The 27,577-nt window shown below is 53.0% G+C and overlaps 2 protein-coding genes and 1 long non-coding RNA gene across 3 annotated transcripts in view; all 3 read left to right on the forward strand.

The window, feature by feature from the left end:
• LOC123344878 (butyrophilin subfamily 1 member A1-like) overlaps nt 1-25,298 on the forward strand; it is a 62,619-nt gene extending 37,321 nt beyond the window's left edge. Inside the window, exon 9 of the mRNA XM_044981368.1 lies at nt 23,956-25,298. Within this exon, the coding sequence (XP_044837303.1) occupies nt 23,956-24,273 (318 nt within the window). The 3' untranslated portion in view covers nt 24,274-25,298. The remainder of the gene's footprint in view (nt 1-23,955) is intronic.
• LOC123344914 (tripartite motif-containing protein 26-like) lies at nt 8,605-18,373 on the forward strand. Its single transcript, XM_044981416.1, has 3 exons — nt 8,605-9,639; nt 17,309-17,404; nt 17,971-18,373. Exons 1-3 carry the CDS (start codon nt 9,223-9,225, stop codon nt 18,214-18,216), a joined length of 759 nt encoding a protein of 252 aa, XP_044837351.1. The 5' UTR covers nt 8,605-9,222; the 3' UTR covers nt 18,217-18,373.
• On the forward strand, nt 19,515-23,902 carry LOC123344949. The gene is made up of 3 exons (XR_006572674.1): nt 19,515-19,530; nt 22,270-22,329; nt 23,759-23,902. It is a non-coding gene; the product is annotated as an uncharacterized LOC123344949 (long non-coding RNA).
• Nucleotides 25,299-27,577: the final 2,279 nt, after the last annotated feature.

The following is a 27,577-nucleotide window of genomic DNA, read 5'->3' on the forward strand; positions in this document are numbered from 1 at the left end:
TTTGCCATTCCCGGACAATGGGAGCTGCAAGTGAGCCTGAGCTAGAAACATCCCAGATGCCAACACAGGGACAAGGGTCCAGGAGTCACAGATCACAGTGTAACTCAGTGTGTGTGTTGCTGAAATGTGAATGACGATTGTTCTTTGCAGACTCACAGACACATTGATATTAGAGATGGAAAAGCCCCATTAGCTCAATGAAACCATGGCCCTGGAATCCCAAGTGGGTGTCAGGTGGTCCTGAGATTTTTTTTTAAATCTCTCTCTCCTCTCTCTTTCCTCTAGGATGTCAGAAGCACCTTGACCAGGTGTGTGGCTCTCTATCAGTCCCCCTCACACTTGGCAATGCCGGGAAAGAGCATTTCTGAGTAAGGAAATTGCCGGCAGTTGTTTGTTTCTACCATGTTCAGGGCACAGGAATGTGTGGACGTTGTTTGTAAATAATAAAGACTGCACCAAAGAAATAATCCATTTCTCCTGCCAATGGAAGAACCTAGAATGCCCCAAACACTGGCTAACTGCTTAGGTCAAAGGATCAGTGGTACAACCTGAGTTACAATCTAGATCTATGGTGGCGAATGCCTTGGTGGGAAACATTTGCGGGGAGATCCAGCAGCAAAGAGCCTGTGCAGAGGAGCAATTGCTGCTAACTGTGGTCTTGAGCATGTCCGGCTTTGTGTGCTGAGCAGTCCCCATTGTCCCTTCTCTCCGGCCTGACACTCCTCTGCCCAGAGTCAGACAAAACCCAAACGAGGATCCCTGGCTCGTATTTACCTCCAGCAGAACCAGTCCACACAGACAGTGATGATGGGCTCAGTATTGGCCCAAGGAGAAAAAAGGACAGGAAGAGCCTGGGGCAGCTGGAATGGGGTAGGGGGGGAGGGGAGTGGGCAGGATTGTTACAGATTTTAAACCTGTAAATCTTCTTTCCAGCTCTTAGCTGGCGTTTTGAAGGGGCTGGGCTGTGACCTTTAGACTGCACAGTCATAAAGCTGAAATATTAGCCATAAAATCACCCTTCAGCTCAAGGGTTGCTCCTCCAGATTAATGAGCTGTTTACGGTTTCCTGCCTTGTCACCAGCACACACCAGCTGACTCTGCCCTTAACCCAGGGAGCCCCTGTAGCCCGGCTGGTCCCAGGCGGGTGGTTAGATGTTCAGCAGGACACAGCCACGCCAAGGCTCCTCTGCACACACATTGTCACTGAACTCACTCAAGGGGGTTCAGTTCCCATCTCGTGTTGTTCCAGTGCAAGTCTGTGAGTGACTGTGGACACCCTCACTGTGAATTAAGAATGGCCTGGTTCGACTGAGGGCACGTCTACACAGCACCTGGGAGGTGTGAGTCCCAGCTTGGGTACACGTACACATGCTGACTGCTGGTTCAACCACACCACCAAGAGCAATGTGGCCACAGCGCCAAGGGGGTGGCTTGGATTAGCTGCACGAGGACAGTCCTGCCTGACCCCCACCTGGACACGTGCTGTGTAGAAAGACCCTGAGTTTAAGTTTTTGTGATCTTGTTTGTATCCGTCCCACCTTTTCCTTTCCTTCCCTTTCTGCTCCTTTACCCCCTATTCCTTGCCTATGTCGTTCCTGCTTCTTTCTTTCCTTATCTTTCTCCTGCTCCACCTCCCGGCCTCTCCTTTCTCTTCACCTCATTCTGAACCGGTGCAGCTGATAAGAGGTGGGGTAGGCAGGGCCGGCTCCAGGCACCAGCCTACCAACCATGTGCTTGGGGCAGCACCTTGGGAGGGGGCGGCGATCGGGGTTTGGTATGGTTGTTTTTGGTTTGGGCTGGCGGCACTGCGGAGGGAGGGGCGGGGACTTGGGCGGTGCGACGAGGCACTCGGGGGGCGGGGACTTGGGCGGTGCTGGGGAGGGGGCGGGGACTTGGGCGGCACGACGCTCAGGGGGGCGGGGACTTGGGCGGTGCGATGCGCCGGTCGGGGGGGCGGGGACTTGGGTGGAGCGATGCGACGCTGGGGGGGGTGGGGACTTGGGCGGTGCGACGTGGCTTTGGGGGGGCGGGGACTTAGGCGGCTCGAAGGGCAGGGACTTGGACGGTGTGGCGTGACACTCGGGGGGGTGGGGATTTGGGCGGTGCGACGCGACGCTCGGGGGGCGGGGTCTTGGGCGCTGCGACGCGGCGATGGGGGGCGGGCTCTTGGGCGCTGTGACGTGGTGCTTGCGGGGGCAGGGCGGCGCTCTTTTTTTTTGCTTGGGGTGGCAGAAATGTTAGAGCCGGTGTGACGGCACATTGCGAAACCCTCGCATTTTGCTACTAGTAGCAGTTTCTGCCGCACAACGTGACCATCTGGGCTCCTGCTCAGGACTTGCTGCCGTCTGATCCATGGGGTTGCGAATCAGGGTTTGTGGTTGAAAACACTCACATTCTGCTTCCTCTTGGCTAATGTGCCAAATTGACCTATTGCAGGGGTCTGGGGAGGTTCTGCGTTTTAATTTAATTTTAAATGAATCTTCTTAAGCATTTTAAAAACCTTATTTTCTTTATATACAACAATAGTTTAGTTATATATTATAGCCCAAAAAAGAGACCTTCTAAAAATATTAAAATGTATTACTGGCATGCGAAACCTTAAATCAGAGAGACTAAATGAAGACTCGGCACAGCTCTTCTGAAAGGTTGCCAAACCCTGATCTTTTGGGTGCTTGAGGTGCGCGCTTTCACTTTTTTGTGTGTGAATACATGAAAAGGGAGGTAAGGTTTGCGGGTACAGAGCACACCCCTTACCCAAGGTGATAACCAGAGTGGCCCCATTCATTTTCTCCACTGGCTTGCTCCTTGATTATTTCCAATGACTTGGCTGCCTATGCACCTGTCAGTGGTCCGGGGATGGTTGTGCCCCTGTCACTGGTCCAGGGATGGTTGTGCCCCTGTCACTGGTCCAGGGATGGTTGCAAATCTTGATGGATGGGGTTTGCGGTCGAAAACGCTCATGATTTGCTTCCTCCTGGCTAATGTGCCAAATTGACCTATTGGATGATTGAGGTGCGCTCTTTCACTTTTTTGTGTGTGAATATGTGAAAAGGGGAGGTAAGGTTTGGGGGTACAGAGCACTCCCCTGACCCCAAGGTGGTAACCAGAGTGGCCCCATTCATTTTTTCCACTGGCTTCCTCCTTGTTTATTTCCATTGACTTGGCTCCCTATGCACCTGTCACTGGTCCGGGGATGGTTGCAAATCTGGAGGGATGGGGTTTGCGGTCAAAAATGCTCACAATCTGCTTCCTCCTGGCTAATGTGCCAAATTGACCTATTAGATGAGTGAGGCGCGCGCTTTCCCTTGTTTGTGTGTGAATACGTGAAAAGGGAGGTAAGGTTTGGGAGTATGGAGAACGCCCAGGATGAGACCACTTTCTTTTTTTAAATTTATTTTTATAATTTTATAATTTCCATTATATATATGGACACAAAACCTAGGAAAAGTTTATTCTTTCTGCGTCTTATTTAAAGTTTTACAGTAATCTCTTGCTTCAGAATGCCTCATGGGTCACCCATACTGTTTGCAATAGGATTCAACATGTGGCTTGTCAGCTGACTCTTTACTGATTCCTGAACAGCTGGTAGCTCAATATTCATCTGAGATAGATACTATATGCAGAAGCACAACTCTGTATATATGGGGAGGGGGTGATTATTGACCTTTGTGCATATGTAATAGTTTTTGGTGTTTGTAAGACAAGGTATAATAATGAACTTTCGGAAAAGTTCCTGTTTGGTGTGAGAGATGTTACTTGTACCTAAATGCACTCCCCTTCCCCACTCCCAGCCCTACGCATGCTGGCTTGGGAATATCACTACTGTAGTGTCAGCTTTTAAGAGAGCTTCACATGCAGAGCCGTAAATAGGGATTTTTGCACACAAGGCAAGGAACAGAGGCAGCATGTCCGGCTCTTCCCTATTGGAAGGAAGGATCCACCAACGAATTTCTGCAAAAGAGCCGCCCCTCTCCATTGCTGACAACCAGCGGCAATTCGGCAACAGGTCCCCCAGTCCCTCTCAGAGGGAAGGACTTGCTGCCGAATTGCCGTTGAAGGAGAGACTGTCTGAGCCCCTCACTTTCCGTGCCCGAGGCAAGTGCCTCACTCGCCTTGCCCTCGTTACGGCAATGTTCACATGCACCACTTCTAGTATTACGGTAAGTTAAAACAAGCACCAGTACATTGGGACATTAATGCTCTATTACAGTGTTTGCATTAGCATATTAAAAGCTATAACACTTAACAGACTAGTTAGGGTTGGCTTTAGGAAGTTTGGGGCCCACCCAATTCAAAAATTTTCAGCAGGGCCCCAGCAGGGATGACTTTTAAAAAAAGAAAAAAAAGGTTAAAAAAAAATCCTTTCCTTTCTTAGCAACCGGTTCCCTATAAAAAGTTCTGATTTAAGGGATGTGCCAGAGTATGTATTTTTGGTACCAATAGGGTTACCATATGTCCATATTTAAAAATTCCTCCCGGACAGCACTTTAAGAACCAAAAAGTCTGACATGTCTGGGAAAATGCGGCTGTATGTTAACCCTACCTACAGTTATTTTTTAAAAAGATGGGACTGAACTAGAAATGAACTCCATTTCACATGTGTGGGTCCCCACCACTCCCAAGGAGTGTGCTAGGGTGACCACATGTCCCGATTTTATAGAGACAGTCCCAATTTTGAGGTCTTTTTCTTATATAGGATCCTATTAACCTCTACTCCCTCCTTTATTAAAAGGATTTTGCTACACTCGGACTCCTTGCTTGCGAGTGGGGAAGTATTGCCTCCTAGAGGCGCCCGGGGGGGTGGTATGTAATTGTCCCAGGTCACTGGGTGGGGGCTCGAGCCGGTTTTGCATTGTGTTATTGAAACGGAATCCCTGGATACTGAACCCGGCCCTTGTTGCTGCCAACTCAGAGGGGCAGAAGGGCTACACCCCATCCCGATTTTTCACACTTGCTGTCTGGTCACCCTAGGGTGTGCACATGTGTGGGTACCAGCTGCTCTCTTCTCCCATCATTGAAGCAGGTATGCAGGGTTACTGCCCAGGGAATTGCAGGGCAGCAGTGGACATGGGGCTGGCTGCAGGCAGGGCAAGGGGTGCAGCAATGGCTGGAGACAGGGGTGTGTGGGGTAGGGTGGGGTGGGCTGGCTGGCTTCAAGCAGGGCCATAGGGGGGTGCGGCAGGGGTTGGCTGGAGATAGGGCAGGGGGTGCAGGTACAGGGGGTACAGACCACCCGGTATGGTAAGTGCTCCCTCCTCCTCCTCCCTCCCCCACCAGGGTAGCAGCAGCCGCCTGGGGCTCCCCCACTTCCACGGCCCTGGCCATGTACATAGCTGCCGGAGCCCTGGGGAAGCGGCGGGGCTCCAGTGGCTATTTAAAGGGCTGGGACGATAGAAGCAACGGGAACCACGGACTTTGTAAGTAGCCCACAGATCCCCACAGTCCTACCCCAGGGCTCCAGCAGTGTGGCTGTGGTGGCAATTTAAAGGGCCCCCATGCCCTTTAAATTGTCCCCTGGAGAAGCCGGGCCACCCTGGTATAGTGCACCGACTCTTGCCAATACACCGAACCGGGGCTTGGGCGCGGGACCCTCTTAGGGGCAGGGCCCGATTCAGGGGAATTGGTTGAATTGGCCTAAAGCCACCCCTGCCAGTATATCCAGGATATTACTAGCACACTTTTCCCCCACCAATACCTAGTAGTTGCACTGTCTTCTCCCATAGCTACTTACATTGCAGCTTTATTGTTAAAACTAAATTGGGAAGAAAGACGACTGATTCAGAACTTGTTTAATGGTTACTTTATTGCTAAAGGGCATAGTGGGGTGTAGACTTGGAGAGAGGAAGGTTTCTATAATGTAGGCAAGATCAAGTATTTTATCCAAAACCAGAATATGAATGGTGCTGGTCTTCTTAGTGTCTGACCTTGAGCTATTGTCAAAAGTTTGAGGGTGACTCTTCTCCTTCCTCATATTTTGGTGAGGATTCCATTGATAAAGGGATTGGCCTCAAATACCTGGTTGTAGGACTCTTCTACAGTGTAGTTTTCATCTTGGGTTGCCCGGTCCTAATTATATTAAAGCATGTACTTTAGTCTTTGTAATTATCTGTTAAAACTCTGTAGCTTTTTATGAAGGCAGGAGTAAAAGAAAAGTAGCTGCAATAGTTCCACAGTTAACTAACACTGAAAATGTACATAATTTAAATCAGACTCCTAATCTTAATTTTTGCTTAATAAATAAATCCATAAGAAAACTATGTTGGGAAACTGCTATAGGGAAGTGCACTTCTCCTATATAGGTCATAAGGATCCTATCTGTCTGAAACTGGCTGCTCTTTCTTTCTTTGATCTGCAGAGTGACTGATGCTTTTCAGACATCAGTTGTGGGTACAGAAGGGTTTCATTGCATCTTCTCTCTTGGCACCAGCTACTGTTCTCCCTTCTTGTTGTATTGATAGTGGGTGGGTGTGTCTCACCTTTCTTTAAAATCATATATGCTAGGGACAGTCTTGTCCTCTTCTCCTCTCCTGATGTCAGTGTAGATGCAGGCAGTGCAAAGTGTACTACAGTCATATAGTATCTCAAATGCAAAGCTGCATTTCAATGATCTGAGGTTTGAAGAACAATGTGGAACTAGCTGTTTTACGAGATGTCTCGATTTCATTCCTGTAGTAACAGAACTTGTGATAGGAAAGCAGGGAGAGAGAGAGGTGTGTGCTCTGCAAGGCTGCTGGCCACGGGGCCAATGGATGTGGGTGGGCTGGGTAGGATCTCTGGAGTCACGTCTCAGGGATCTGCCCACTCCCCAGCACTGCTCCAGCTCTGAGCTGTCTCCACTGCCTGGGACCTGTGTGGCCCCACCTGCCTCCCTGGGGGAAGAGCCACCTGGGACTGGTGCAGAGGCTGGGCCAGTCTCAGCCACTCACAGGGAACAGTCGGGGAGGGGGGAGGCTCAGCTGGGTCCTGAGAGAGCCTGGCCCGGGTAGGCTCTGCTCCTGCTCCAGCCTGGCTGCTTCCACCACTCCCAAGAGGCCAGAGTTATCCTGCCCCAGGACCAGCTCTGGCTGCGCTGCCACCTCAGCCTGGCAGCCTGACTGGGGGTTAGGGTGTAGGAGAGTAGGTCTCTAGTGGGTCTGGGTAGGTGCTGGGCACTGGGGGTGGGGAGATCTGTGTGTTGTGGGGCTGTTAGTGGGGAAGATGTGTGTGTGTGTGTGTGTGTGGGCGCTGGGAAGTGTGAGGGGTCTGTGCGGGGCACTGTGCAGTTGTGGTGGGGGGCACTGGGCAGTGAGGGGATCTGTAGGGGGGCTCTGGGTGGAAAGGGGCGGGGCACTGTGCAGTTGTGGGAGGGCTGTGGGGGGTCTTCAGCTGGGGGGCACTGGTCAGTGAGAGGATCTGTGGGGGGGTTCTGAGTGGGTGGGGGAGTGAACTGGGAGGGCACTGGGCAGGGGAGTTTGTGGGGGTCTCTGGATGGTGCAGCACTGGGCATAGCGAGTCAGAGGGGTGCTGGGCAGGGGGCTTGTGGAGGTCTCTGGGTGGTGTGGCACTGGGTGTAGGGAGCCAGGGGGGTGCTGGGCAGGGGGTAGCATGGTGCAGCATGGGCCCACCCACAAGGGGAAGAAGCACAATGGCAGTGCTGGGATGGGCTGGACAGCGTGGGTCTGGCAGCTCCCGGTTTGTAAACAGTGCCCTTGTACTGGGCTGGGTGGAGTGGGGCTGTCCCTGCCGTGCCATGACTCATCTCCCATTGCCCCCGGCCAGCCCCTCGCTCTGAGGACTCTGCCCCCCTGCCCCATGTCCCCATTTCCCCCATGGGAACCCACAAATATGTTTAGCACTGGGCCCACAACAGGTTAATCCAGCCCTGTTTGGGGTGCAGGCTCTAGGATGGAGTTGGTGGTGCAGGAGGGTTGCAGGCTATGGGGAGTTTGAGTGAGGGGTGCAGGCTCTGACCTGGGGCAGGGGATTCGGGTACAGGAGGGGGTACAGACATTTGGGCTCTGGGAGGGAGTTACCAAATCAGCACGTTGTATAAGAGAAAGGAGCTGCAGTGATTTCATATAGACATAGAAACTGACAGAAGACACTTTTCCATAGTCAAAATGTGAGAGGCAGAGTTGGAGGAAGGGAGGGGGCGTCTGTACAATATTTCCCTGCATTCAGTCTCCTGGCTGGAGCAGTAACAGCCCCGCAGCACTTGTATAGGATCGAGAGGAGCTGCGGTGTCTGAGCTTTGACAGTCTGGGAATTGGGCTGCCGGTGCCTTTAAGACCCAGCCCCAGGAACCCGCCCCCTGCTCCGGGGCTGACACGCGGCAGAACTGAAAACAGCTTCTGCCCCCCCCCCAGCCCCGACACCCCCAGATCTGTGAGCCCAGCAGGTGGCTCATCCCGTGGGGCCACTGTCCCCCCCCCCACCTCCTCCCTAAATGGGGGTTTTGTCCCCGCACAGGGTCTGGCAGAAGCTCCCCCCCCCCCGGGCTTAACCGCGGCTACCGCCGCCCACCCCCCCGATTTTTCCCCTTCAGCCTCTCTCCTGCCACTGCCGACAGCAGCTTGACCCCACCCCGGCCAGTAAATTTCTGTCCCCCGCTCAGACCCTGGCAGCCCCCCCGCTGCGATTTGCCCCCTTGAGCCTTTTAAACCCCCCCAAAGAGGAGGCAGCAAATCCTAAGTAGAAGTGAGGGCAGAGAGAGGGCAGCGGCGACAGCGAAGATTACTGGGCATGCTCAGTTCGGGTGCGCATGCTCAGTGCAGCGGCGACAGCGAAGGTTACTGGGCATGCTCAGTTCGGGTGCCCATGCTCAGTGCAGCGGCGACAGCGAAGGTTACTGGGCATGCTCAGTTCGGGTGCCCATGCTCAGTGCAGCCAAAGTAGCGAATCTGGAGCTGCCCTGGGGGAGCTGCACGAGGACAGTCCTGCCTGACCCCCGCCTGGACACGTGCTGTGTAGAAAGACCCTGAGTTTGAGTTTTTGTGATCTTGTTTGTATCCGTCCCACCTTTTCCTTCCCTTCCCTTCCTGCTCCTTTACACCCCTCTCCTGGCCTGTGTAGTTCCTGCTTCCTTCTTTCCTTATCTTTCTCCTGCTCCACCTCCCGGCCTCTCCTTTCTCTTCACCCCATTCTGCACCGGTGCAGCTGATAAGAGGTGGGGCAGGGACTGCCCATGATCAGCAAAACCATTTCTGCTGCAGAGAGAACAGAAGCCCAGAGATCCCAGCAGCCATGGCCTCAGCAACTCCGGTACGGGAAATCCAAGAGGAAACCTACTGTCCCATCTGCCTGGAATATCTGACGGACCCAGTGATCACAGAGTGTGGGCACAACTTCTGCCGAGACTGCATCACTCAGCGCTGTGAGACATGGACAGAGCTGGGCTCTGACCCTTTGTGCTGCCCCAGCTGCAGAGTCCAAATCCGGAAAGGGTCTCTCCGGAATAACTATCAGCTAGGAAATAGAGTGGAAAAAATCAAACAACTGGATTTCAAACCAGGAAAAGAGACTCTGTGTGAGAGACACGGCAAAGCCCTGGATCTGTTCTGTGAAGAGGACGGGGAAGCCGTGTGTGTGGTTTGTGAGAGATCCCCCCAGCACAGATCTCACACGGTGCTGCTCATGGATGATGATGCCGAGAAATACAAGGTAGGACACACTCTGGATCCAGGTTAATTCAATCCTTCCCTTTTCAGACTCAGTCACTCAGAGCCACAGAATCTCCCAGTTTCCCAGATTTTCTCCCCTGTTCTCTGGCTCCACCTAAATCTCTGCCCTGCAGGCTCCTTCCTCTGGGCAGGTGCAGGGAGCCCTGGCCACGGATGGCACCCAGCCTATCAACCCCACATTGTTCATTAGGGAGAGGTGGGCACTAGAGCTCTGTGTGAGGCACTTTCCTCGCACACAGGACTGAAGCAAGATGCAGGGAGGCACTGCCAGCAGGGCATTCACATGAGTCATGAACAAATCAGCCCCCACTCTGCTGCATGGAACAGACGGGCTCTGGAACAGAGAGGGCCAAGGGGTCATGGCTCTCCCACTTTTCCCCACAGCCCGGCTCCCTGCCTCTCCTCTTCCCCCTAAGGCCCCACCCAGGTTGGAAGCTGGAGCCCGGCCTGAGTAAGCCCAGGGAGCCCAGGCATCTGTGGGGAGCCGCAGACTCTTTACCTGCCCAGGGCAGGCTGAGGGTCCATGGCTCCCCACAGGTGCCAGTGCAGCTCTTCTTCTGACCCAGCTCCAGCTTCCAGCTTGGCCCGGGCGGGGGTTGGGACTCAGGAGCCAAAGAGCCACAGCCAGGCCATGCTAAGAGCTGAGCGCAGCTGCCGGGAGCCACAGACCCTCCACTTGTCCAGGGCAGGGAGCCTGGGGGTCAGGGACATGGGCTGGGGGCTGCTCTCGGATCCCCCCAACCCTGGGCAGATGGAGGGACCTGGGCTGCACAACTCAGCTCCAGCTTCTGGGTTGGCCGGGTACAGGGCCTTTGGGGAAGAGGCAGGCAGGGCAGGGCCACAGAGGGGGCAGGGCCTCATGGCACCTCCAATTTTAGGAAGAATCTTTCACCCCTGATGGAACATGTCTACAGGAGTGGGTTTAAGCACTGGTACTATGGGTTCTTCCCTAGGGACCCACCTCTGGAGTCACATGATTAAAACAGAACTTCAGGTTTCATAATAAAAAAATCCACAACAAAAAGTAATTTTCTAGCCCATAGGATTGAAAAGAAAAGTTTGAGTGAGTTATAACTTTCAAGCCTCACTGACAGAGTGCCGTGTGCCTGAGTCTGCAGAGAGCCTGAGCCAATAGCTCTGGTAAGAGGTAACTACCCCACGGATCTCAATAGGGTGGTCACTCCAAGAACTACTGTTCTGGGGTCCTCAGACACCTCGCCCCATGTGGTGGGGAAAGGGCTCAGCTGGCAGTGAGCCACTCTGCTGTTTTCTTCCTCCCTCCACGACCGACAGGGGCAGTGCTACTGCCAGGGGAAATGCTGCCTCCTTGCTGTTGGGTGTCCCTGCCACAGGCATCCCAATACATCTGGGGGCACATGCCTCCACCACATGTTGCCTCTTTAGCCTTGGGTAGGCACGGAGCAGCAGGGGCTGTGACATCAGTGCCTTCTCCTGGTGGGGGAGGGACTGAGGTGGGCCTTAGTCCCTCCATCACCATGGGACCCTGCCCCCGATCCTCCTCTGCCCACTCCCCCTCCCCCTCCAAGAAGGCACCTAAGAGCTACCCAGGGAGACCAGGCCCTCCAGATGCCCTGGGCAGCACATGGGCCAGAGGCTGCTCTCAGGCCCTCCAGTCCCCCACCCAGGGCAAATGAAGGGTCCGAGGCTCCCCACAGTTGCCTGGGCTCCCTGAGTGGCTCTCACTGTGGCCTGGCTCTCATTTCCAGCCTGGCTGGGGGGAGGGCCCTTGGGAGAAAAGGAAGAGCAGGGGACAGAGCCACAGATCTTGTGGTTGTTGCCCTCCCACCTTCTACACAAGTTCCAACACTCCCGGGCAGGGCTGTCCCTAGCCATTTTGGTTCCCTACGCAGCCTTCCTGGGGTGGGGGGGCTGTGTGGGCCCCAGGCCTCCGTGGGAGGGGCTGGCTTTGGGGGTCAAGGGGGAAACACCCCCCAGCACGGCCAGTGGAGCGGGTTGGGGCCGGGGTGCTCCACTTCCTGCCGCTGGGTGAGTGCAGGCCGCCCCCTGCTGCAGTCCTCAGGGGAGCTGGGGCAGGAAGAGGCAGAGCAGGGGTGGGGGCTTTGGGGAATGGGTGGAGTGGGGCGGGGCTAGAGCAGAGCGGGGGTGGGAAGAGGCGGCGCTGTGGCAGGGCCATGCTGAATAGGCTGGGCAGGGGCTGGAGCACCACGCAGTGGTGTTGGGCACCAGGAAATGTGGTGCCCCAAATTTCCTGGTGCCCTACACAGCTGCATCCTTTGCATGTGGGTACAGACAGCCCTGCTCTTGGGCCCAAGATTGGCCGGGACTCAGTGGCCCTGCGTGTTAATCTGCCACTGGCCCTTAGTAAAGAGAAATGGTGCAACATAGAAACCTCAGGCCAAACAGGCAGCTGGTGAAGGAGATAGAAACAGCTGGGATTAGAGGCAGCGAAGGGAGCAGGAAGGCAACGGGTGTGTGGGGAACACCAGGAGCCTCTGCAAATCTTCTGTGAAGAGGATCAAACTTCTTCATGCCTGGTTTGAGACAGAGCTCACATGTTTCAGACTAGTAGCCGTGTTAGTCTGTATTCACAAAAAGAACGTGGAGTACTTGTGGCACCTTAGGGATGTCTACACTACCCGCCGGATCAGCGGGTAGCGATCGGTTCATCGAGGATTGATATATCGCGTGTCATCTAGACGCGATATATCGATCCCCGAACGCGCTCCTGTCGACTCCAGAACTCCACCAGGGCGAGTGGCGGTAGCAGAGTCAACAGGGGGAACTGCGGCCATCAATCCCGCACCGTGAGGATGGGAGGTAAATCAAAATAAGATACTTCGACTTCAGCTACGCTATTCCCGTAGCTGAAGTTGCATATCTTACATCAACCCCTCCCCCTGGTGTAGACCAGGCCTTAGAGACTAACACATTTATTTGGGCATAAGCTTTCAGGGGCTAGAACCCACTTCATCAGATGCATCGAGTGGAACATACAGTAGGAAGATTGTACATATATGTAAATATAAGATTGTATATACATATACGCACACAAAGAGAACATGAAAAGGTGGAGGTTGCCATACCCACTCTAATAGGTGAATCAATTAAGGTGAGCTATTATCAGCAGGAGAAAAAAAAACTTTTGTAGTGATAATCAGGATGGCCCTGTTCAAACAGTTGACAAGAAGGTGTGAGTAACAGTAGGGGAAAACTTAGCATGGGGAAATAAATATCAGTTTGTGTAAAGACCCAGCCACTCCCAGTCTTTATTCAAGCCTAATTTAATGGTGTCCAGTTTGCAAATTAATTCCAGTTCAGCAGTTTCTCATTGGAGTCTGTATTTGAAGTATTTTTGTTGAAGAATTGTCACTTTTAAGCCTGTTACTGAATGGCCAGTGAGGTTGAAGTGTTCTCCTACTGGTTTTGGGATGTTACGATTCCTGATGTCAGATTTGTGTCCATTTATTCTTTTGTGTAGAGACTGTCCGGTCTGGCCTATTTACATGGCAGAGGGACATTGCTGACACATGATGGCATATATCACAATGGTAGGTGTGCAGGTGAACGAGCCCCTGATGGTGTGGCTAATGTGATTAGATCTTATGATGGTGTCACTTGAATAGATGTGTGGACAGAGTTGGCACCGGGCTTTGTTGCAAGGACAGGTTCCTGGACTAGTGTTTTTGTTGTGTGGTGTGTTATTGCTGGTGAGTATTTGCTTCAGGTTGGGAGGCTGTCTATAAGCAAGGACTGGTCTGTCTCTCAAGATCTGTCTTTCAGGATAGTAGATCCTCGATGATGCGCTGGAGAGGTTTTAGTTGGGGGCTGAAGGTGACGGCTAGTGGTGTTCTGTTACTTTCTTTGTTGGACCTGTCCTGTAGTAGGTGACTTCTGGGTACCCTTCTGGCTCTGTCAAGCTGTTTCTTCACTTCAGCAGGTGGGTACTGTAGTTTTAAGAATGCTTGATAGTGATCCTGTAGGTGTTTGGGGGATTGGAGCAAATGCAGTTGTATCTCAGAGCTTGGCTGTAGACATTGGATCATATGGTGTGTCTTGGATAGAAGCTGGAGGCATGTAGGTAAGTACAGTGGTCAGTAGGTTTCCAGTATAGGGTGGTGTTTGTGTGACCATCGCTTATTTGCACTGTAGTGTCCAGGAAGTGGATCACTTGTGTGGATTGGTCCAGGGTGAGGTTGATGGTGGGATGGAAATTGTTGAAATCATGGTGGAATTCCTCAGGGGCTTCTTTTTCATGGGTCCAGATGATGAAGATGTCATCAATGTAGTGCAAGTAGAGTAGGGGCGTAAGGGGACAAGAGCTGAGGAAGTGTTGTTCTAAGTCAGCCATAAAAATGTTGGCACGCCGTGGGGCCATGCGGGTACCCATAGCAGTGCCGCTGATTTGAAGGTACATGTTGTCCTCAAATGTGAAATAGTTGTGGGTGAGGACACAATCACAGAGTTCAGTCACCAGGTTTGCCGTGACATTATTGGGGATACTGTTCCTGATGGCTTGTAGTCCATCTTTGTGTGGAATGTTGGTGTAAAGAGCTTCTACATCCAGAGTGGCCAGGATGGTGTTTTCTGGAAGATCACCGAAGGACTGTAGTTTCCTCAGAAAGTCAGTGGTGTCTCGAAGATAGCTAGGAGTGCTGGTAGCATAGGGCCTGAGGAGAGAGTCAACATAGCCAGACAATGCTGCTTTCGGGGTGCCAATGCCTGAGATGATGGCGCATCCAGGATTCCCAGGTTTATGGATTTTGGATAGCAGATAGAATACCCTGGTCGAGGTTCTAGGGGTGTGTCTGTGTAGATTTGTTCCTGTGCTTCTTCAGGGAGTTTCTTGAACAGATGGTGTAGTTTCTTTTGGTAACCGTCAGTGGGATCAGCAGGTAAAGGCCTGTAGAATGTGGTGTTAGAGAGTTGTCTAGCAGCCTCTTGTTCATATTCCAACCTATTCATGATGACGACAGCGCCTCCATTGTCAGCCTTTTTTCTTGTAATGTCAGAGTTGTTTCTGAGGCTGTGGATGGCCTTGTGTTCTGCACGGATGAGGTTATGGGGCAAGTGATGCTGCTTTTCCACCATTTCAGCCCATGCACGTCGATGGAGGCACTCTGTGTAGAAGTCCAGTCTGTTGTTTTGACCTTCAGGAGGAGTCCAGGCAGAATCCTTCTTTTTGTAGTGCTGGTAGGAAGGTTTCTGTGGGTTAGTATATTGTTAGTATAGGTGTGTTGGAAATATTCCTTGAGTCGGAGACGTTGAAAGTAGGATTTTAGGTCACCACAGACCTGTATCATGTTCATGGACCTGGAGGGGCAAAAGCAACTCCCATGGTGGTCCCATAGAGGAGGCTGCCTAGGCGTACAAAGGAAGGAATTGCTGTTAAGTTGGATATTTTATCAAGCTATTAATTGGAGTAATAACTTTGGATTTTAAATACAGCTCTATTTCATAGCAAGTTGCCTACCATGGCTATTGGTGTAACTGCATCACTGAGCTCTGTATATCCTCCATTGTGTGAAACATACTATAAAAAGCAAATTATGCAGCATGAAGACTTTAAAGATGCCCAGTGCGAGAAACATGTCTCTGAGAAGCTGAATTCTTTTCCAAACCATTTCCCTCTTCAGGTCACTTGGGCAAGAGGGTCCCATGGCTGCCGAGAACCCAGTGTAACTGCATACCTCCGCTCTGTAAAGCCTTTGTTGAGTGATAGATGCTGGAAAAAGTAAATGATATGGCAGTGTGGCAAGAGAGACATAGGACCTGAGAAATTTAAAGATGTCTGATGTGAGATAGTTTTTTCTGAGAAGCTGGCTCTTCTTCAAACCCAGCTCCCACTGGTGACATCTGGGAACTTTCTACAGAACAGATGTTGTTAAATGACCAGTAAGGTTTAAGACACTTGCAGGCCAGTCTATCTGAGAGTGTTGCCTTCAGAGTGGAGAATAGGCAGTTACAAGCTGTTGTTGTTACTGATTTGTACCACAGTGTTTATTATCACTATTTGCATCTCAGTAGCCCCAACAGACCCCAAATGAGATCTGACCATGATTGTTCTGGGCGCAGCTGCTGGCTTCCTCATTTCCACAGGGGTGCTCAACCCGTGCTTGTCGCGGGGTGATTACCTGCTCCTGCCCTGTGGGGCTTAAAACAGCCCAGGAGAGGGCTGTAGCTGGGGCAAGAAGCCTGGGCTGATTGGGGGAAAGCAGGCTTAGCTGTGGCCGGGTCCCAGTCAGGCCCAGCTGGCCCCTATAAAAAGGCTGGGAGCCAGGAGCTCAGCAGTCTCCCTCTGCCTGTAGGGGGAGAAGGGCCTGGCTGCAGGGAGCTAGATAAGGTACCTAGAGTGGAGCAGGGCTGGGGAAAGGCAGAGGCTGCGGCCTAGTGTAAGGCCAAGAGGTACTGGGGGTTGCAGGGGGCAGCCCAGGGGTAGGCAAAGGCAGCAGGTCTGAACCGCTTTGCTGATGATGAGTGGCTGATACTGCAGTCTGCCCCAGGGAAGGGGGGCTAGATGGAGATTGGGCAGTAGCCAATACTGAGGCAAGGTGGGGATAGTGGGGGGGGGGCTCCCCTGGGAGGGGGAGACGCAGTTAAAAGGGGCACTGGGGTCCAGGGAGGGACTTGGGGCCAGAGGACAGGTGGATCACTGGCCTGCAGAGGGTGCTCTGGCCTGGAATTTGAGCTAATTCCTGTAAGTCACCAGCAGGAGGTGCTGCAGGGATGAGTCTGGCCGTCTACAGTGCTCCACCCTAGGCCCTGCCCCCCACTCCACCCCTTCTCCCAAGGCCCCACCTCACCTGGCCTCCTCCCAACCCCCTCTTCTCACCTGTACCACCCCCTCCCCTGAGTGTGCCCCATCCTCTCCCCCTGAGCACCTCCAACCCACTACTGAGCAACTGATCTGAGACAGGTGGGAGGCACTGATCAGTTGGGCCACCAGTGGGGGCTGAGCGCACCATATATATATATTTTTGGGGTGCTTGAGCCTATGTTGCTGGGCCCTGCACAAACCCCAGTGAGGGACAATCCCTGCCCTGAGCAGGCTACAGTCTAACTCGACAAGATGGAAAAAGGGTGGGAGGGGAAACAGAGGCACTGAGAGGGGGGCAGTTTGACTTGCCCCATGTCATCCAGCAGGTCCGTGACAGAGTTGGGAATAGAACTTAAGTCTCCCAAGGCCCAAGTTGAGCAACCACACCACTAGGCCATGCTGCCACTCCAGCAGCAGCCCTGAGCAATGATGAAGTGAGGCCACTAAAAGGGACAGACGCCCTGATAAAACTCCCAGGCCAAGCAGGGAGACGAGGTTTCTGGGATTTATCTCTTTGGTAGTTTGATCTTTTCAAAATTAAATGTAGTGATTCACCACCATGTGTTCCCATTTTCCTGTTCTGTTCTGTAATACTAATGAATTAATAAATACCAGGCAAGCTTGGATAATTCAGGTCTTTCTCCAGTTACTAAAAAGACTGAACCTGAATTGGTAACAAGCCATAATATGACACATCCCCAGTCTTCATTCTTAGATTTCTTTTCCTTGGTGACTCTAATGTCATGAACCTATTAGGACCAACAATTAAATTGGATTTGTGTGGGAAAATATCCCCCTACGCACCCCTCTCAAACTCGAAATAAAACGTCCCAAATCATATCTGTTTCTACAGGAAAAAATCCAGGCTCATTTGAAGACTCTGAGGGAGGAGAGAGAAAAGCTGCTGGAATCTAAAGTGACTAGAGAGGAGAAAAGCCCGAAGTATATGGTAGGTGCCTCTTGTTACTGATGTGCAAAGACTTGTGGTGAGAGATCTGTTTGTAGGCAGATTCCTCTGTGGCATTGGTGAATGTGGGCATGTCTGTTTCTCCATGATCATGGATTTTTCTCTGTTAGATTCATGTGCAGAATCTAGACTTCCTTCCATTCCAGTGAATGAATTAATTTCTAGTGGCTTTGCCTGTGTCTGTGTCATTTCTTGCATTATTAAATCATCTGATTTTCCTCCCCCACCCCCTGGGAACTTCTATCAGTGTAATGCTGATTCCTGACTCCTGCTGCTCAGGATCTTCCTGCTCAGGGTTCATTGATAATGCAAAGTTTTAACCAGGTCAGATGTGAAAACATTCCTTTTTAGAGACATGGGGAGAAATGGAAAAAGGTGTGAGGGGAACTTTTTCCGGGTAACCACAGGGTAGAGTCAAGTGTCAGAAACCTTAAGGGTTACAAAGAAGTTTTCCCTCCTGCACACTTAGCACTCAATGAAAGGATCCCCTCCTCCCCCTCTAGGCTGCCTCCATGTCCCCGACCAGCCCTTTCCCTGTTGCTTTACAGAAACAGATAGAAAAGAAGAGGCAGCAAATTGTAGCTGATTTTCAGCAACTGCACCAATTCCTGGAGAAACAAGAGGAGCTCCTGCTGGCCCAACTGGAAAAGCTGGAGAAGGAGATAACGAAGATACAGAATGAAAATATCACCAAAGTCTCTGAGGAAATTTCCCATCTCAGTAACCTGATCAGTGAGCTGGAGGGGAAGTGTCAGAAGCCAGCAAGTGAATTCCTGCAGGTGAGACTGAGTTAGAAATACTCCAGATCCCAACACAGGGACAGGAGAGCTCCTAAAACATGGGTACAAGTGTCCAGCAGTCAGAGATCACAGAGTAACTCCATGTGTGCATTATTGAAATGTGAATGACTATTGTTCATTGCAAAGTCGCAGACACATTGGCACTAGAAATAGAAAAGACTCATTACCTTGGCTCTGGGACCAGGACAGAGCTTCTCTTCCCCATACTTGCAAAATCCCTTCTTTGGAATTTGAAGTGTGTGTCAGGTGGACCTGAAATTCTCTCTCTTTCTCTCCAGGACATCAGAAGCACCTTGTCCAGGTATGTGTCTCTTTCTCACTCCCCCTTACACTTCACAATGCTGGGAAAGAGCTTGCACCACATCTCCACAGGAATCTACAGCATAAGAATGGCCATACTGGGTCAGATCAAAGGTCCACGTAGCCCAGCAGCCTGTCTTCTGATGGTGCTCAGTGTCAGGTGCCCCAGAGGGAATGAACAGAACAGGGAATCACCAAGTGATCCATCCCCTGTTGCTCATTCCCAGCTTCTGGCAAACAGGCTAGGGACACCCTCCCTGCCAAAATGTGTGGGGAAGGTCATGTGTTGGACACAAAATTCTCAAATTACCTTTATCCTGATGTTCTCACCCTTTTATAGAAGACTCTGGAATTCTCCATTCAGTGGGAAGGCCTGACCTCAAGTATTTCCTTGAGATGTCACGTCCCTGGGGGACTGGCTGCATCAGGATTGTGGGGATGGACTATGGGCCTGTCACTGCTGGGTCCTGGTCACTATTCAGCCCAGGGCAGTAGTTTTCAAGAGCCTTTCCCCATCTGAGGGCTGTTTGGAGACCTGTGTGGAATGAGCTGGGGAAGGGGTAGTTGGTGCCTCAGGCTAGTTCCTAGAGGCAGATTTCTACAGCACTTCCCCTGGGAACCTCCTGTCCCTCAGAGCATGGAGGCCAAGGAGCGAATTGGCCATGGAGACTCAATTCCCCTTTTATCCCCAGAGCTGGTCTCTCCAGGCCAGAGTTAAATGGGATCTTCAGAGTGCAGGTTTGACTGGCAGAGCGTGAACTACACCTGCTCTGAGGCTGGGAGAAGCAGAAGAATTCTAACTCCAGGCCCATTAGAGCAGCAACTTTCACTGACAACAAATTATAAAGTGTCACTAAGTAAAATGTAACCATGTGAAACTGTTTCTCTCCAGGTGTGAGAAGGGGAAATTCCAGCAGCCGGAGGAGATTTCTCCTGAACTGGAAAAGAGACTCAGTGATTTGTCCCAGAAAACTCTTGCTCTCATGGAGCCTCTGAGGAAGTTCAAAGGTACCTAGAAGGGATCTAGAGTAGAAATTGGGAAAAGCTTTCGTGGCTGTGGGAGGAGAATGGCTCTTGGCAATTGGTTCATAGTTAGATGATGCTTCTCTTTAATTCTTGGGTGAGAATGTCACACACTTGGGGTCCAAGTCACCCTCATTGATTGATTCAAACCTTTGTTTCTACCAAAAGCCTGCCTTGCCATTACAGTTACTCTTAAAGTAAGAAATGACAGACATACAGAAAGAAGAACTAGCCAATTATCTTCTCCTGGGCCATAGGCAGGTCACAGTGAATTTCTCCTATGAAGCTCCGAGAACCCCTTACAATGTCTGACATATTATACGTGTCCAAATGATGTATGTATTAGTTCTTTTCCAATCATCTTTGAGTGTTATGAATATTAAATAGCGTATATAGCTCATACAATACACATACATGAACTTCCTATTTGGCAGGTCTTTGGATGTCCAAGCTATGTTCATGTTGTTGTTCTCTTTTCTGATTGAAATATTATTAAGATTCAGATTTCAGCTCAGATTTTTTTAGTAAAAATCACAGAAAGGTCCCGAGCAATAAACAAAACTTCACGGAAGCCTGTGACCTGTCCGTGATTTTTACTAAAAATATCCCTGACAAAATAGGGAAGAAGGAGGGTCCAGCACCCACAGTGACTGGGGACTCTCGGGTCCCCTACTCCTCCCCACCCCCCACAGCAGTTGGGAGCTCCGAGGCATCTGCTGCAGCTAGGAACTGCTGAGGGCCCGCTGCCAGCAGCAGCTGAGAGCTGCAAGGCTCCCTGCTGATCTCCATGACAGAATAATCCTTATTTCTTACCACTGATTATGCCCAGGTCACTTTCAAGCTTGTCTCCATATCGCAGTTTTTGGACTTTGCTAACTGCTCCTGGACAGTACATTTTGGGGGTGTTGTCTTTAACCTCTTTGTGTGATCAAAACATCTTTGTCCCACAGAGCAACTTATGAACACATCGCTTCATAACAAGGTCACTTAAGGCAACACTTCCCTTACGTCCAGCAAACTGCTCACCAGGCCAAAGCCGAGTCAGTCAGTGCAAACACACAATCGTGGTCTGTCCAAACTGCTGCATAAGAAATGACCGTTGTAGCATTCTCAATACTTAGCATAACAAACAGTGGAAAGCAGACAAATGGAGCAGATGTAGCAGGGGCCCAGGAGTCGGGATGGCTCACATGAATTCGTGATTTATTGAAGGTCACGACATTCGGGCCCCAATTAGCAAAATGGACTAATTTGGGGCAGCTACGTTTCTTTGTCCCATCTAGAGAGCTGCAGGTGGAGTCAATGCAGGTGCCCCACTCCTCTGAGAACCAGGCCCTAGGGCCTAAAAGTCGCCATCCAAGATATAGACCAGAAACGAGAGGCCGTCTGTTAAAGCTGGACCCAGCCCATCACTCTGCTCTGGTACTGGATGGCAGCTGTGCTGAGCCAATGGGCTTTGGGGAAGGAGAAAGCTCCTCCCACACAGTGAGGAATCCTCCAGCCATGGGTGGCAGGTAACGAAGGCAAGGGAAGGCATCGCTTCCCCAAAAAGACATGGGTGGCCCCACACACGCTCCAGCCCAGCTCAGGCCCCCTCCTAGCTATGTGCAGCAGGCTGCTCTTGGCCCTTCACTGGGCCTGGCGGCTGCAGAGGGAGGAGTGGCCGGGGTCAGGTCTGGCAGCGCGGCCCCTGCTTCCCGGCCCCCTGATGCTCTGTGACTGGGAAGGCTGGAGCTGGCCGACACTCCATGGGCTGAGTGTGCTGGGCAGGAGCTAGCGGCTACAATGGGTCTGGGTGGGCTCCAGTGGGCATGGAAGTAGCTTCAGTAGAAAGGACAGGACTTGGGGGGGACGACTGGCCTCCCCAAACCAGCCATTCACCCACCTGCCATGTCTCCAGCACAGGGGCCTCTTGTGCCTCCTCCCCAGCAGCTGCAGGCACAAGGCGTGTTCCTGAGAGGGCTGGGAATGGGGTGGGGGTGGTGAGGGTGAGTGGAAGAGGGAGCAGGTGGACGAGGGACAGAGCGACATGGGCCGTGTAAAGCTGGGCCTCTGACACTCTGCACACTGGGCAAGACACACGGGGGCCATTATCATAGGGATGTAGCTCTGGCTGGTTCAGAACTTCCTCTGCCTGTGCCAAGGTCTGCACCAGCCCCTGCAGCCACTGAATAGCAGAGTCACAAATGGCCCCTCCCCTCTCTCGTTTTGCCAGCATTGGGGTGAATCTGGCCCATAGAGTCAACCTTCCCCTGCCTCAGTTTCCACATTTATGAAATTATTTTATTATTATTCCTCTATCTGCCTGTGGAGGATGGGGGCCCCTTCATGTTGCTCTCTGTAGTGTCAAAGGGACTCAAGTGGGTAAAGTTACTTTTATGCCAAAGTCTTTGTATGATCTGAGTCTAGGTTATGACAAAAGGCCGTAAGTGAATGAGACAAACCAACTGGAGTCTGAAGGGTGGGAGGGGATGAGGAGGGGAAAAGTAAATCTCACTTACAGATTGTCTGTCCTGGGATGGTTGTGAGGCTGCAAGGATGCTGGTTCCATTGCTGGGAGATGCCTGAATGAGAGAGGAAAGAGACGGTTTCAGACCTTTCTATATTAAATATCTGAGTGTCTCTGTCTGTTTCTCTGTCATAATTATAAAAGTTACAGAGTGGGGACGCTGTTATAAGTATGAAAGTCTGAAATCTCACCTCTCTTATCCTTTCCCCCTCCAGACACTCTGCCGTCTGCACCGGAGAGAAAAAGCGGGGAACCCCTAGGAGCCCCCAGACTGGGTGAGTTTGCAGGTGGAGATTGTCTTTAAATTATGAGAAAATTCCAGAGAAAACATCTTCATGAGATTGTAGCTAAAGTTACCAACCAAACTGACAGCGATCACGACACACACAGCCCTAAAAATAACAGATTCAGTGGATCCAGGAGCCCATGTCCCCCCCACCCCCTCACTCCCTGCCCAACACACACTTTTAAAAGTGGGATGTTCAGGACACTTTTTGACATGGGCATAGTTTGAGGGCAGGGTGCCACGTTCCCCTTCCCCCGCCCCGCACTGCAGGCCTCGGGCAGGCATGGAGTGTCACAAGCAGTGTCTGTGCTTTGGGCAGGGCAACTGATCAGCTCCTCCCTGTGTAGCGCAGCCCCTGCCCGCGGCGCCAGCCTCTTTCCAGTCCTGGCCCCTCTCAAAGGCCCCACCCCTGCTCCTCTTTCCCAGAGGCCCTGCCTCCTGGCCAGGCCTGAAGCCAGAACCGGGGCCACCACCCAGGTAGCCCAGGCTGCACTGGGGGGCCCTGTACCCTCCACCTCCCCAGGATGCCACATCCTGGAGAGCGGGCACATGGGCCGGAGGCTGCTCTCACAGCCCCCGTACCCATGTCCAGGGCAGGTGGAGTGTCAGGGGCTCTCCATAATGGGCAAGTCTCCCAGCCTGGCCAGGGGACACGGCCTCGGTCCGGGCCACGGTGGGGGCGGGGACACACAAACAGTCCCGACACCACCCTTAGTGCTGAGTTCATGCCCACGCTGATGACCAGAAACACTCTTAACAGAGTCGCCCCTGAACAGAGCTCTCTGCCACATCCCTCTGCTTCACCTGGTGCAGGGGTCTCCCCATCACTCTTCTCCAACATCCTGCCTTTCCTTTGGGCGGGGCTGGGCTCTCGCATTGGAGCTGCTCACTGCTTCCTGGATTGGGGAGATGCTCTTCCTGTGATGTTGGCAGCTCCTCCCTTCTCTCTGGGCTGGGGATGGGGCTACCCCAACCAATCCTTCCTCCTCCTCTCTGGTGATGAGTGGCACTTAGGCAACACTGCACCTTCCTCTATGTTCCCTGGCCTGGGAGTGGAGGCTGCATTAGGGGAGGGAGTTTCTCGCTCAGTTTTTTAACTGGTACCCGTCCCCTCCTCCATAAAAGCTTCCGACACCTTCCTGGCTGTGCCTCTGCCACTGAGAATGGAGCAGTCCCAAGAGGGGGAGCAGGGAGCTGAAGCTTTTGCAGGCAAAAGAGAAACTAATGAAGTTGGTTGTATTACATAGACTGAGGAGCTGCAGTGACATCTCTGCTCAGTCTCAGGTACCCAGGACAGAGGCAGCTCCCTGGGATCCAGGCCTGTCCCAGTCAGGACAGGGCTGCTGGGGAGTGTGAAAAATGGTCCCAGCTTCCCCCAGGGCTGAGCTCTGCCCCTAACGCTCTGATTCTCTCTCCAGTGAATGTGACTCTGGATCCAGACACGGCTCATCCCATCCTCGTCCTGTCTGAGGATGGGAAAAGTGTGAGACGGAGAGACAAACGGCAGCGACTGCCCGACAACCCTGAGAGATTTGACACTGTGTTCTGTGTGCTGGGCTGTGAGGGATTAACCTCGGGGAGACATTGCTGGGAGGTGGAGGTGGGGGATGAGGAGTTCTGGGCTGTGGGGGTGGCTAGAGAGTCTGTGGGGAGGAAGGGATGGATCAGCCCTAGCCCTAAGGGGGGGATCTGGGCTGTGGAGCAGTGCTGGGGTCGATTGCAGGCTTTCACCTCCCCTCGCACCCGCCTGCCCCTGATCTGGGCCTCCAGCAGGATCCGGGTTTGTCTGGACTGTGACCGGGGGCAGGTGACATTTATCGATGCTGGTGACGAGGCCCCGATCTTCACTTTCCCACCGGGCTCCGTCCCTGGGGAGAGAATCCGACCCTGGTTCTGGGTAGGGCGGGGATCCCGGCTCAGCCTGTGTCCCTGAGACACGCAGCAGAGGCAGGAACCGGAAATCAGCCTCTCTAGCCACACACACCCCAGTCTCTGTGACCTTGGAGGACTCCCATCTACCCAGCCCTCAGCCCCTCATCTATGTCCCCTGCAAGATCCTCCCCCTCTGGGGCTGCAGGTTGGGCAGAGATGGGGGGCTGGGTAGAGGGCAAAACTAACAGCTGGGATGGGGGTGGGAGGGACAGAGCATGAATCAATCAGGGTTCGGGGGGTTGGGGAGAAGCAGCAGCAGGGGGGAGCGTTTTGTACAGATCTGTGGGATTAGATCTCACCAGGATCAGGGCCGGCTCTAACATTTTTGCCGCCCCAAGCAAAAAAAAAAATAGCACCGCCCGACCTCTCCCTGAGCGTCATACTGCCCGAGTCCCCGCAGCCCCCAGCGCCACGTCGGGCCACCCAAATCCCCACACCCCCCCCCGAGCATCGCGTCGGGCCGCCGAAGTCGTCCCCCCCCACAGCGTCGCGTCGGGCCGCCCAAGTCCCCGCCCCCCCCCTCCCCAGCGCCGCCTGGCCAAACCACAAACAACAAAAACAAACCCTGATTGCCACCCCCTCCGAGGTGCCACCCCAGGTACGTGCTTGGTAGGCTGGTGCCTGGAGCCGGCCCTGCCCAGGATCAGCACGAGGGGAAAGGATAAGATCAGGGAAAGAAGAGAGCAGCCGAGGGTGATGATCTGTGATAGGGAGGAGAGACACAGGGAAATAAAGAGGGATGGAAAGTGAGGCTAGAACAATGATGACTAGAAAAGGACAGTACGAAAGGAAAGGGAACGTGAGCGGGACGGGGAGATTTATTACATGTTACTGAAAGTGAGACTGTAACTCATTAATTCCCTATATTAATTCCTGGCCATTGGTGCAATTTTAGTGCCATAAAGAAAACTGTTCTCAGTAGCTGGGGATCTCCTGGCCATGCTGCGGTTATTAAGGCTCCTTCTCAGCTCCTTTTACTTTGCTACTTTCCAGCTACTTACTGTAAATAAAACATTACAAACAATTCTTCATGTTTGTTCCACTTTACTGACCCAGCTGCAGATGCTGGGGGCAGCATCATGGGATTTGCTTCCCGACTTGGTTGTGTCCCCCCAGCACCCACAGGGAATCAGGGCCGGCTTTAGGAAGTGCGGGGCCCAATTTGAACATTTTTGGCAGGGCCCCGGCAGGGGTGACTAAAGACAAAATCACATTAAAAAAACCTTTTCATTTCCTCCATGTATTATTTACTTTCCGTAACTATATAAATAATAATAAAATGATATATTACGTACATTGCTGGCTGGAGGCAGGGCAGGGGCTGACTGGAGGTAGGGTCTGGCTGGAGGCAGGGCAAGGGGTATGGGGCTGGCTGCGGTCAGAGCAGGGGGTGCGGGGCTGGAGGCAAGGCAGGGGGTGCAGCAGGGACTGATGTGGGCAGGGAGTGCAGGGCTGGCTGGAGACGGGCTGGCTGCGGGCAGGGCAGAGGGTGCGGAGTGCGGGGCTGATGCGGGCAGGGGGTGCAGCAGGGGTTGGCTGTGGGCAGGGCAGGGATTCCCCTGCTTCTACCATCCTGGCCCTTTAAATAGCTGCCAGAGCCCTGGGGAAGCAGCGGGGCTCTCATGGCTATTTAAAGGACCAGAATGGCAGAGGCAGCTGGAGCCTCAGCCCTTTAAATAGCCCTCGGAGCCCCCCACTACCCCAGGGCTCCGGCAGCTATTTAAAGGGTCCCGGGCTCCCCTCCTTCTATCGCCCCGGCCCTTTAAATAGCTGAGGGAGCCCTGGAGAAGTGGCGGGGCTCCAGCGGCTATTTAAAGGGGTGGGGGTGGGGAGAAGCAAGGGGAGCCCCAGACTTTTTAAATAGCCCCCGGAGCCCCACAGCTCTACCCCAGGGCTCCAGCAGTGGGGCTCTGGTGGCAATTTAAAGGGCCTGGGGCTCCAGCCTCTGCTGGGAGTCCCTGGCCCATTAAATTGCCCCCTGGGGAAGCCGGACTGCCCCTTTATGGCGTACCAGCGGCGGCAAGGGCACGGGGCCCTCTTAGGCGCAGGGCCTGATTCAGGGGAATTGGCTGAATCAGCCTAAAGCCGGCCCTGCAGGGAATATTGAACCTCTAGAAGGAGAGTTTGGGTTTTGCTGTGATGTGCATAAGCACTGACTCCGTGTGTGCTCCGGGCCTGGAGCACCCACGGAAAAAAATTGGTGGGTGCTCAGCACCCACCGGCAGCTCCCCGTGGCCCCACCCCCCTACTCCAGCTTACCTCCGTCTCCTCTGCGAGCGCGCCACCACGTCCTGCTTCTCCCCCTCCCTCCCAGTGCTTGTGCTGTGACACAGCTGATTCACGGGGCAGGGAGGGAGTGGGAACGTGGTGCGCTGGGGGAAGAGGCGAGGCCGGGGCGGGGATTTGGGGAAGGGATCCAATAGGTGCAGGGAGGGGGCGGAGTTAGAGCAGGGACTTTGGGGATGGGATTGGAAAGGGGGCAGGGCCAGGGATGCGGTGGAGTCAGGGGGGCCGGGGCGGGGAAAGTTGTTGCTGGGGTGCAGGCACTCACCAGCGCCGAGAAAGTTGGCGCCTATTGTGATGTGTCACTCTCCAGCCTGTGCTCTGTCCCTGTCCTGTGCACACCCCTGTCAATCAGGAATTGCTCAGCTGTGCTCTGCGGAGCGGTGACTGGTTGCACAGGGTGTAATCCATGAAGGGACTCGGGTGTTGCAATGCTGAGTGTTACAGGGCCTAATTTTTAGGCAGCTAGAAAATCACAGGAACAGCAGCGCTATAACTCTCAGAGCTGAGTCAGGTGTGTAAACTCCCTAGACAATCTATGGGCAACACAGGCACCTTACAATGCGTTACATGAAAGCCCCCCTCAGTAGGCGGGGAGCCCTGTCAGCTGGCCAATGGGAGATGCCAACAAGAGGGGAATGGGTGTCCTAAGCCACACCCCTCTCACGGATAGGTGCCTAAATCTGGGCTGCACAGGGGTGTGTGTCTCTGCTTCGCAATCCACAAACAAGAACCCACCACCTGACGTCCGGGGCCTCCAGTCGCAGCGACTGCCAGTGCCTGGTAGTGGTGGCAGTGGCTGGGAGCCCCAGGCTCTTTGAAATCGCCCTAGCAGGCCGCAGGGCTCCTAGGTGCACGCGCTGGATTGGTGCAGTGGCAGATTAGGGGAAGGAGAAGCCCCGGACCCCAGCAGGAGCCACACTGGATGAGGTGGGGGGCGAGAAGAAGCCCATGACCCCAGCAGATGTGGAGCTGAAGTCCTGACCCCCCTCTGTGCAGAGCTGGCTTGAGCCCCTTCCTTT

This window comes from Mauremys mutica, chromosome 12, assembly GCF_020497125.1.
Source record: "Mauremys mutica isolate MM-2020 ecotype Southern chromosome 12, ASM2049712v1, whole genome shotgun sequence".
Taxonomy (NCBI): domain Eukaryota; kingdom Metazoa; phylum Chordata; order Testudines; family Geoemydidae; genus Mauremys; species Mauremys mutica.